Source organism: Silurus aristotelis (genome assembly GCF_946808225.1).
Source record: "Silurus aristotelis genome assembly, chromosome: 7".
Lineage (NCBI taxonomy): Eukaryota > Metazoa > Chordata > Actinopteri > Siluriformes > Siluridae > Silurus > Silurus aristotelis.
The window spans coordinates 26,576,547-26,588,666 of NC_139580.1; the positions used below are offsets into that span (position 1 = coordinate 26,576,547).

The following is a 12,120-nucleotide window of genomic DNA, read 5'->3' on the forward strand; positions in this document are numbered from 1 at the left end:
TCAAATACGAACGACGGATATAAATGTCGGCAAAACATTTTTTTACCCGATATTAGTGATGTCAGAGAATTTTATATGTAATAAAGCAACCAAAAATATTCAATTTTAAAACAATTCGAAATATATTTAGAAAAAAACGAAACAGAAAGAACCAATGCTCATGCTCTTGCCGTCAATGCTGTGATTCTGATTAACTCCAAATAATCATAAGCTTTATCGCAAGGAAGTTCTTGACTTCTTCATGGTTTCATCAGACTGGTGAAGACGTGTCCTGCTAAGAGCTTACAAAGTATGTAAAGAATCTTGTTGCTGAAAGTTCAATCACAAGTGGAATTTTTCCGATCAGAATTTATTAAAGAATTTCAACAAAAAGTTAATAATAATAATAATATTAAACTTTATTTTATATAGTGCCTTTGAAAGTGCTTTCTTAGCATAAAAAAATACAAATAAATCACCTGGAAGCTATCCTGAAAAAGTAGGTTTTAAGAGCTTACTTGAATCAAATCAAATCGTATGATATATATATGGAAGAAAAACAAGGCACTTGAAGAACAGCATACTTTTGTAAGTGAAGTATGGTGGAGGCAGCATCATGCTGAGGGACTGGGACCGGTGCTTGAAGGAATAATGGATCCAAATACACCTCTATTACAGCAGTAAGACTGCAGATCTCTGTTTGAGAGCTGAAAAAAATAAATAAAAATGACCTAAAAAACAAATCTAAATCGAGAAATTGTTTCAGAAAAAGTTCTTCGGAACGCTTTTTTCTCCACAGAAAACCAGTGCAATGACATGGTGAGGGCTGTATACAGGAGAACCCCTCATAATTTGAGAAAGCTGCAGCGTTTGTGCAAGGAAGAGAAGAATACAGCGATCAAATCTACAGTAGATGCGTTAACGTTGTAGACTTTTTAATGACCAAGTGCTACAATATTTACAGAAATGAATAATTTTTTAGGGACAATAAATCCATACCGTATACAAGGTGCACATTGAGTACACTACACTAAATCTAAGTTTCATACAAGTATTGTCCCTTAAGAAGATATACTTAAATGGTGGCTGAAATGTGAGGGGTGTACTTACTTTTGTGAGATACTGTATACTATAGGGATATGAAGATTCACAGATTGTTACATCAGCATAAAATTTAACGATGTGATGCATCGATATAAAAAAGTGTGCATTGGATACAAGTTGGTATTTGTATCCCGGTGCATTGAAAACAATTGATTTATATATAATTATTATTACTATACTTTTATTATTTAAAAAGTGACCAAAAATTTGTGACCAATATTTTATATGTATTATTATATTGTATGGTTTTTTTTTTTTCCTCCAGAAGCATTTTTAATTTTCACATTTAATTCTATTTTACATCTGTTTCTAACCTTCTATTTATCATCACTGCCTGATACACGTCTAACATCTGTACTGTACTGTATAATGTGTTTTTTTTTATTGTTTGCTCAGCTAGATTTTGATATTCGGATTTGTGTTTCTATCGCTAGGACGGAATGAGCTGATAGCGCGCTACATCAAACTGCGAACGGGAAAGACGCGGACGAGGAAACAGGTGAGAAAGTCCTCAGTAAAATACTCGTGCGGGCGTGATGTCAGCCTATAATCTTAGACCGCACAGATCTGGATAAAATGAAAAGGAAAAAAAAAAAAACATATCGGAACTTAATTAGACTGGCAGCTCACAGTGTAGTGAGCGTGTGATTATTAGGCCCCTGTGGGCCTCTGTGCTGAAATCGAGCCCAGTTATGTGATTTATGCCTGAGGACTCGCACACAGATGCTGCTGGATAAAATAACGGGCTCGCTCTTCAGCACCTCACATAGCCCGGCTTGTTAGAGCCATAACCAGCCTTATTCTCACAATCAGGGCCATGCTGGCCAAAGTTAGGGCCTTGGAATCTGATAGTACCCCTTCCGGCCTTCAATATTGCACCATCTCGTCCACAATTGGCAACATACATAAGGCTTAAGCTTTACAGAGAGATTTTGAAGGATGGATATGGGAATGCTAGAATTTGAGTCCAGGGAAAGGTGGTGCTCCTGGAAAATGGAGATCAGACACCTATTCATCAAATCTGGGATAACATCAGGGTGAACAAAGCAAGTAATAAACATGGTCTATTGTCAGCTGTTACCACAAACTTGGAGGCACACAATTGTATTTGTAATTGTACTTTGGATGTGTTAGCATGAAATTTTCTCCTCACTTGAAGTAGGAGAAAAAAAAACACCAGCATGACAATGCCCCTGTGCACAAAGTGAGCTCCATGGAGATATGGTTTACATGGTTTGAAGTTGTAGATCTAGAGTGGACTTGAATGGCATTACTAACTTACAAGTACACTCAAAATCTAGTGGAACATCTTCCCCTTCCTGAGTTTTTTATTTAGCTTGTTTGTATGAGAAAATGAACTCCAATAACTGTCTTGTGCCATTCAGAGCAAACAAGAGCCCATTTTTTAAGTCACTATGATCTTCATTTCTGGATGTTTTTAAAACCAAAGTGTGGTTTCAACAGATGTGTAGAGAGTACCTGAAAATCGTACTTGAGTAAAAGGATAGATACCTTACTGCAAACTTACTCAATTACCAATTAAAAGTCACCAAGTATCTGACTCACATTGAACGTAGGTTTAAAGATGCACTAGTACTCAACACCAAGACACATGTAAGTGAAAAAACATTCGAATTTAATAGACAAATAAAATGGAAGTTAATCATTTTAGATTTAGGTTTAGAGGTAAAACCATATATTCAAAGATGACTGACTGACTTGTCAAATAAAATTAAAAAATTATAAAAAATTTAAAAAAAAAAAGTACATATACTGTATTGAAAAAAAAAGTCATTGAGTAGAAATTAAAAGTTGCATATATCTTTGATAGTCAGTAAAACTAAAAAGTAGCCAAAAAATAAGTAAAAACTAAACAATAGAAACGAAGTACATTTACTCCAATACTTTACACCACTGGGTTTAAAAAATGATGATAAAGGTATAGGATATAATTTGGAGAGAATTGGGCCACATTGCTTTGCAATATATATATATATACAGTGAGGAAAATAAGTATTTGAACACTCTGCTATTTTGCAAGTTCTCCCACTTAGAAATCATGAAGGGGTCTGAAATTGTCTTCGTAGGTGCATGTCCACTGTGAGAGACATAATCTAAAAAAAAAATCCTATTTTAATAGTTTAAAATAGTTATAAACTATTTATTTGTATGATACAGCTGCAAATAAGTATTTGAACACCTGTCTATCAGCTAGAATTCTGACCCTCAAAGACCTGTTAGTCTGCCTTTAAAATGTCCACCTCCACTACATTTATTATCCTAAATTAGATGCACCTGTTTGAGGTCGTTAGCTGCATAAAGACACCTGTCCACCCCATACAATCAGTAAGACTCCAATTACTAACATAACCAAGACCAAAGAGCTGTCCAAAGACACTAGAGACAAAATTGTACACCTCCACAAGGCTGGAAAGGGCTACGGGGAAATTGCCAAGCAGCTTGGTGAAAAAAGGTCCACTGTTGGAGCAATCATTAGAAAATGGAAGAAGCTAAACATGACTGTCAATCTCCCTCGGACTGGGGCTCCATGCAGGATCTCACCTCGTGGGGTCTCAATGATCCTAAGGAAGGTAAGAAATCAGCCCAGAACTACACGGGAGGAGCTGGTCAATGACCTGAAAAGAGCTGGGACCACCATTTCCAAGGTTACTGTTGGTAATACACTAAGACGTCATGGTTTGAAATCATGCATGGCACGGAGGGTTCCCCTGCTTAAACCAGCACATGTCCAGGCACGTCTTAAGTTTGCCAATGACCATTTGGATGATCCAGAGGAGTCATGGGAGAAAGTCATGTGGTCAGATGAGACCAAAATAGAACTTTTGGGTCATAATTCCACTAAACGTGTTTGGAGGAAGAAGAATGATGAGTACCATCCCAAGAACACCATCCCTACTGTGAAGCATGGGGGTGGTAGCATCATGCTTTGGGGGTGTATTTCTACACAAGGGACAGGGCGACTGCACTGTATTAAGGAGAGGATGACCGGGGCCATGTATTGCGAGATTTTGGGGAACAACCTCCTTCCCTCAGTTAGAGCATTGAAGATGGATCGAGGCTGGGTCTTCCAACATGACAATGACCCGAAGCACACAGCCAGGATAACCAAGGAGTGGCTCTGTAAGAAGCATATCAAGGTTCTGGCATGGCCTAGCCAGTCTCCAGACCTAAACCCAATAGAGAATCTTTGGAGGGAGCTCAAACTCCGTGTTTCTCAGTGACAGGCCAGAAACCTGACTGATCTAGAGAAGATCTGTGTGGAGGAGTGGACCAAAATTCCTCCTGCAGTGTGTGCAAACCTGGTGAAAAACTACAGGAAACGTTTGACCTCTGTAATTGCAAACAAAGGTTCCTGTACCAAATATTAACATTGACTTTCTCAGGTGTTCAAATACTTATTTGCAGCTGCATCATACAAATAAATAGTTAAAAAATCATACATTGTGATTTCTGGATTTTTATTTTTAGATTACGTCTCTCACAGTGGACATGCACCTACGATGACAATTTCAGACCCCTCCATGATTTCTAAGTGGGAGAACTTGCAAAATAGCAGGGTGTTCAAATACTTATTTTCCTCACTGTATATATATATATATATATATATATATATATATATATATATATATATATATATATATATATATAAATATATATATATATATATATATATATATATATATATATATATATATATATATATATATATATATATTAATTAATAACAGGGGCATAGCTGGATTTGATAATTACAATTATATAGCATAGTATTAAGCCAATGCTTTTGTTTGTGGATTGCATTCATAACATCCTTCGGTATCTTCTTCACCTCCACCTTGTTTGGCCATTAATAAGATATTATATTTCATGTCTTTTTTACAGGTGTCCAGTCATATTCAAGTACTGGCACGAAGGAAGGCACGGGAGATACAGGTGAAACTAAAGGTAGCTCCTCTGATATGGATGCACCCATTAACACATTCTCACTAGCTCTTCACATCAGCTGTGCTTATATGCTTCGTCCATGCTGTGACATTTGATCAGTCCCTGACCTCTAAGTACACAAGGGTCAAGTTCACCCTCCTACAGTTTCTATCTTTCGTCTCATGCTTTCATGTCATTTATTGCACAGTATAGTTTGCTCACACTCCCACTGGCCATCAGCCATCATAGTCCAGCTGTCAAAGCCCCAAGCTGGTCACAAGGCTACCACTGTCAGGCCTTTTAAATACATTTCTGAAACAGTGACAGACACACACACATGCCCGTACTGAGGGTTTTGGTTGTACCATACATGGTTTATACAGAAGAATGCATGGCTTGTAGCGTTTCAAGGACTTGTTGTGTTACAGCTCTGAAACCAGCTCATTTTAAAATCCTGCTCGATTGACAAACCTGCACTCACGTCACCACCGAAAACTTTGATGATTCAGGTTTAATCTTCTGGCATTATAATTAATTAATTGAGATTTTTACGCGTAGAGGTTCACACATAGCTGTAGCTGGGGATCAGGATCAGGAGCAGCTAGTTCAGAGACTGTGTTTTTCCACTTGATGTTTTCCAGGCTGGTCTGAGGTTTCATAATGCTGGAGCTTTGAGCTGGTAGTTTGACCTCCAGAAGTAACAGGCAGCTTGTCAACACGAGCTGCAGTCTGGCAGGAGCATAAAGTTTAAATTCCTGACTCTGAAAGGTTCACAGCAGTATTAGTACCACTTCATTCAGGACGGGAAACTCTCGCAAACATACTATTTTGTGCTCCTGCAAATTTTACAAACAATTGGTTTTAAACAAGTGTTGGTTTTAATTATATTGAGGCTGAGCCCATGTATAATGCAATTCCAAAAATAAACAAAAAAGAACTAAAAACATGATCTCAATTTTTACACAGCTAGTTTATGATTTTAAACAGCTACAAGTTTTTGTATAGAGTCTATATAGAGTTTTAATTAAATCAGGAGGTTTTTGCTTACATTCGTATCTAAATTAAGACTTCATGCTGTCTGGGTGAAGGCCAGTATTTGACACTGATCCCGACTACTTTTGTTTGATAGGTTGTAGTGATAGACGTCTAATGCCATGGTAATGTCACTATTGTCTACTTTGTTTCTTTAAAAGGACCAGGCAGCCAAAGACAAGGCCCTCCAAAGCATGGCCAACATGTCATCAGCACAGATCATCTCACCTACTGCCTTCCAGAACAAAATGGCCTTGCAGAGCCTCTCGCGGCCGGCGTATCCAACTGCCGGTGGGGTGAGTTCATGGAAGCTGATTTCTGATTACATCTTTAAACCAAATGTTTAAAGCTCATTTTAATGGAACATGGTGGAGGAGTTTGAGAAGTGGACTATATGTCATGCTGACGTTTATGAGTTGAATATTCCATGAATGTACCATGATCACCTAACTGTTGTCTTCTTGTAGTTTTGGCATGGAGCACTCCCAGGCCAACCAGCACCTAATGAAGAGTAAGTATGCTTTTTCATAGTCATCATACTAAAGTCCAATATGAACAAAAAGTAATACAACGTCTATGATACAGCATCAAGCCATTTTCGCAACAGAACTACGTCATGCAAGCAACAGGTCCATCTATCACAGGTCTGTCTGTCTTAATCTTAATAAAACATAAAATACAGTCAAACAGCTGGTTCTACATTGCTTTGTTTTTTCCCAAATTCCAGGGTATGAGAGTGCATCTGGTCTGTCTATGTCCCCTAGTGCCCCCTCTTGGCAGGGCAGAAGTATAGCTAGCTCTAAACTTCGAATGTTGGAGTTCTCAGCCTTTCTGGAGCAACCACAAGACCCAGAGAATGTCAGTCTGTCATTTTATTGAACTAATTTTGTAATGTTTTAAAAGATTAGATTCTCACGTTGCGCTTTGTTCTGCAGTTCAACAAGCACTTGTTTGTGCACATTGGTCAGTCAAACCCAGCATACTCCGACCCTTATTTGGAGGCGGTAGACATCCGGCAGATCTACGACAAATTCCCAGAGAAGAAAGGAGGTCTAAAGGAGCTGTTTGAGAAAGGACCAGCGAACGCGTTCTTCCTCGTCAAGTTCTGGGTAAGACTTTACGTTAACGTGCTGATGATTCGGCCTTCCATCGCTGCTGCTTATCAGGTTATCGGACTTACAGAGTGCGTGAAAAGAAAGACTGTGAAATATCAGACATTAGCGAAACTACCTCTGAGAGACATATAGTGGATATAGTGATGTCAAACACATGAGAGCTTGTTTAGGAATGGTTGTGCAGTAGTGTTGAAGTGTTTTCTTTACACTTGGCCAAGCTGACAGTTGTCCAGAGGGCACAAAGGGAGGGAGGGTGGGATGTTGTAGATCTCTAGGGCCTTGGCTCGGGGAGAGTGACAGGTTCTACTTTTTTGGTGGGGAAATCTGAGCTTGGCCACCTGTCCCTCTCACTGTTACACCATCCTACAACACACGCACCCGCCTATTTATAGAACCTTCAAGCCGAGATAGATAGATAGATAGATAGATAGATAGATAGATAGATAGATAGATAGATAGATAGATAGATAGATAGATAGATAGATAGATAGATAGATAGATAGATAGATAGATAGATAGATAGATATGAGGATGCCAAGAATTTAGCCATTATGTATATACACTATATAGACAAGTATTGGGACACCTTACTTTTCCAGTCATATGTGGTTCTTCCACAAACTTTTACCTCAAGGTCGGAGACACACAAAATGTATAGGATGTCTTTGGATGCAGTAGCATGACATTTTCCCTTCACTTGAACTAGGAGACCCAAACCTGGGTTGGAGTGGAAGATCTCTTTCTATAGAACACTGACTTCAACCTTGTTGATGTCTGTGAATGCTGAGTGCACTCCAGACCTCCTCACCTCACCTACAGAACATCAGTACATGACTTTAGTCTCTAGTAACACCCTTGTGATGAATGAGCCCAAATCTCTTCAATCACACTCCAAAATCTAGTGAAACATCTTCCCAGAAGAGTAAAGTTTTTATAATTGAAAATAGAGATTAAATGTAGAAAGGCACATAGCAATCTTAGGTTTGGTGTCCACAAACTTTTGTCCATATACTTTAGTGCAGTGGTCCCCAACCCCCGGGCTGCCGACCAACACCGGTCAGAAAGAATACATAACTTACATTATTTCCATTTTATTTATTATCTGATTTTGAATGATGTTTTATTTTGGAAAATTACCGGATTCTCTCCGCCACATCTCTCTATGACTCACTCTTAATGCATGTCATGATGCCTCGGTCACATGTCTTACCTCCATCCTCTACCTTCTTAAAATGGCTGCTCCGGCCGGTAACACATAATACATTACCGCTAAATTCAAACAAGCTAGCAAAATGAACAAACAACAACACAATGGATTCACGTTTATTATTATATTTAGAAAAGATCAGTTTTTATGCCGGTTGTATTATTTTAATTTGTTGTATTTGTACTTATATTGTCTGACATAATCCAGTACGTGGTGCAAAAAAGGTTGGGACCACTACTTTAGTGTATAAACCCCACCTGTGAAGGTATTCAAGGTGAGTTGCAATCATTGGAAAGACAAAGGAGCTTCTACAAAAGCTGAGAGAGAAGATTAGTGTATCACACCTGAAGGGCCTTGGTTATAAGATTTCCAAAAAACTTAACATTCCAAGAGACATTGCGAGCTCTTATACAGAAGTTTAAATCTTGTGCAACAGATGCAAACCTGCCTGGCTGTGGAAGAAAGCCCAAAATTTTATCAAGAGCCCGTACCAACTTAGGACAATTAACAGAAACCCAGATAGACAGATAGACAGACAGATACTACATTACTGGCCAAATAGATATGCAAAAAAACAGTGGATATCCAAAAAGACTACGTGTACACTACAAATATGTAGCCAAAGTCTGGTCCTATAGCAAAGATTAGACTGAAAAAGCACTTTAGCTCTCCAATACCCACTGACACCATAATTTGTCACTTTAACCTAGTCCAATTTGAAGCTTTGTCCACAACATGGTCTCTGAGAAATTTAAACCAATGAGAGCTGTTCTATAAACTCATAAGTATGGGTCATGACTTGGGCGTCCACGTGCCCTGGTTGCCATGACAGCACTGACAGGCCTCCTGCGGTACTCCAAAGCTATGGCATTCTAGATTAAATTTGCACACCGGCTATGGCCACTGTCTCGCACTGCGCCCCGCGGCCATGTCCTAACGGATCACCTTGCGCTTTTGAAGTGCCGCCGCAATCGGATTTGAGTCGGCCGTGCTAAATTGTTACACAGGGAGCTGGGCAGCGTAACGCAATTTCGAACGTTGCGGGATGTTGATTGTAATTGGATGAATTCCCTCGCAGAAAGGGAGAGCGCACGGGTTTGGCTCACAAATGAAGATAAATGAGGGAATAACCGAGCGCAAGGAATAGAGATGGAAGAGCGGTGCGGGGAGGAGAAAGGTGTCAGGGGGATTATAATGGGGCATTAGGAGGCAGGGAGCTAGAGGGGAAAAGGTGAACCTGCCTTGAGTGTGCTTATTTAAGGGCTAAGATGAGAACAGGGTTTGCCGTTGCCCGACCATCGTACAGGTCACCCTAATGTTACGGTTTACATAGATCTGGGTCATTATTGAACGTTTGAAATCTCATAATACATGGTTGCTATGTGCAATGCATTGCAAAAAATGTATTTATTGTCTGGTAATATGCACAGACGATACATATTTTAACTGCATATCTGAGGTTTTTCAGACAGGTGGTATGTGATGAATGGCAGGGCATATCAGTGATTTAAGTCAACATGAAGTAGGCCAAAGTGGCTGGTTGACCTTTGCAAGGACGATGTTTGGCTAGTGGATCTTACACAACAGTACAACTATATTGATGAAAAAGGTTCAGGAACTCAACGTCAATGTCTTGAGATTGATTATTCTGGACAAGTGTAACAGCACCACCAACAAGCATCTGTCAAGCCCAGACTGTAGATTTACAAAACAAAACCTCTTAGATTTGTCTGCATTTGATCTGGTCATTCTTGGTTTGCCTTGTTGACACATTTGTTCTGCGATGCATGTGAAATACACTGTAATGAGGTGGAATATCATTCCTTTATCTTCCCTAAGCATCCATTTTGGGTAAAAACCTAGCCAGGGATTGCGGACTTGTTAACAAAACATTTAATAAGATACAGTTTATATAAATAACGAATCTGTCAATCGGTCTAAGTGCGCAATAGCGTACACATCATTTTTCGCTTTCGTGACACATTGCATTGTAATTTAGTACTTAGTTTATTAACAATTAAGCTATAGCACTATCACATGATACTAATCACACACACCAGTTTCTAGACACCCTTGATTAGCACATGTCCGAATCAAGGGTAAAAAAGCTAGGAATTGGTGTGGACTTGCTTGGTTGGGATGAAAACCTGCACCCACACCGTTCCTTTGTGGAAAAGATTGGACACCCCTTATAAAAGACAAAGGTGAAAGAAAAAGAGCTGTGAAAGGTGAGATGTATATACACCCCTGTCTTAAATGGTTGTTATTATGTTCTTTATGACGTATTGACCAGGATATGGTATCTTTGTTACTTTTGTTTGTACTTTTGCTAGTGGTTGGATCGTCCTTGCAAATAACCGATTAATCAACAGATGTAAATGGATACTGGATATAAACCAACCCCAAACATAACACTCAATGAAAAATAGTACCTAACTTTATTACAGAAATAAAAAATAAAAAAAAGTACTAAATCATAAAAATGTACTACATTGAATACAAAAGAATGTATGAATTATTTTAATAAATATTGTGGAAAATAATTAAAATGCGTTCATACTGAAACAAAAAGTAACACCAAATAAATAAAAGCAGTTACATCCAAATAAACAGCAAATATTGTCAGTGATTCGCCTCTAGAGGCCGCTCTTGTACTGTATGACGCAACCTGGAAAAACTATCGTATGTATTTTTGCTGATAGCCAATAGTTCCAGCAATCATCTATCGGTGCCGATTGGTCTGCAAAACTGATGAATCGGTCGACCTCTAACTTTTGTTGAACATTCTCTGAACTCGCAGTCGATCCCTGTTCTTTACAAGGCAGTAATCTTATTGAGTTACAACTACAAGATTATCCATGAAAGCTGGAAGACTGTAAAGAGAGCAAATCTGTCAATTTAATCCAATAAACTGTATCTTTTTATTGTTCCAGTTAACATTTGGTGGCTGATTTGACTGTGCACACCTCACTCTTGCTCTGTGTACAGGTCTGGTAGTGCTGTAATTCAAGTTCCAAAAAGCATTACAGCACAAACCTGAAGACAGATGTGTTTGCTTGATACCATTTAGGTCACCTTTGGCTGAATTATGCCTGACTCTCTGTGCACTGCGCACCTGTTGCACTGCAAAGCAGATATCATATACAGAAATGATTAAACACCTTTTTGTTTCGGTCCAGGCGGATCTCAGCGTGAACCTCCAGGACGACAGTAGCTTTTTCTACGGCGTCTCAAGCCAGTACGAGAGCTCCGAAAACATGATCATCACTTCCTCTACTAAAGTGTGCTCCTTCGGCAAGCAGGTGGTGGAAAAAGTGGAGGTAAGAGAGGTCGAGAAGGTGGGAACGATGCATGGGGGGGCAATATTGCCAGTGGCTTCAGTGCATTTAGATTAGCAAAGATAGACAGTAATGAAATCACATTTCATGACACATAAGCAATTGCACTCTTATGAATCACCGAACAATTACGATGCCTCAAATTGGCTCATAAGTTCGAACACTTAATGTGATACGAATTCTGATTGTGTTTACCAAGACAAGCAATCCCTTTTCCCTTGCTCTCTTTGCAGACGGAGTATGCGCGCTTTGAGAATGGCCGATACGTGTTCAGGATCCACAGGTCGCCTCTATGTGAATACATGATCAACTTCATCCACAAACTCAAACATCTACCGGAGAAATATATGATGAACAGCGTACTGGAGAACTTCACTATACTACAGGTAAGCAGTCCCAC

The 12,120-nt window shown here is 39.1% G+C and overlaps 1 protein-coding gene across 2 annotated transcripts in view; it reads left to right on the forward strand.

The window, feature by feature from the left end:
• The window catches only part of tead4 (TEA domain transcription factor 4), a 45,607-nt gene that overhangs the window by 29,784 nt on the left and 3,703 nt on the right, over window positions 1–12,120 (forward strand). For both annotated transcript variants that reach the window (XM_083546466.1, XM_083546467.1), the window contains exons 3-11: window positions 1,518–1,582; window positions 4,987–5,049; window positions 6,222–6,356; window positions 6,528–6,571; window positions 6,646–6,704; window positions 6,788–6,918; window positions 6,996–7,169; window positions 11,562–11,702; window positions 11,954–12,106. In XM_083546466.1, the coding sequence (XP_083402592.1) occupies window positions 1,518–1,582; window positions 4,987–5,049; window positions 6,222–6,356; window positions 6,528–6,571; window positions 6,646–6,704; window positions 6,788–6,918; window positions 6,996–7,169; window positions 11,562–11,702; window positions 11,954–12,106 (965 nt within the window). The remainder of the gene's footprint in view (window positions 1–1,517; window positions 1,583–4,986; window positions 5,050–6,221; window positions 6,357–6,527; window positions 6,572–6,645; window positions 6,705–6,787; window positions 6,919–6,995; window positions 7,170–11,561; window positions 11,703–11,953; window positions 12,107–12,120) is intronic.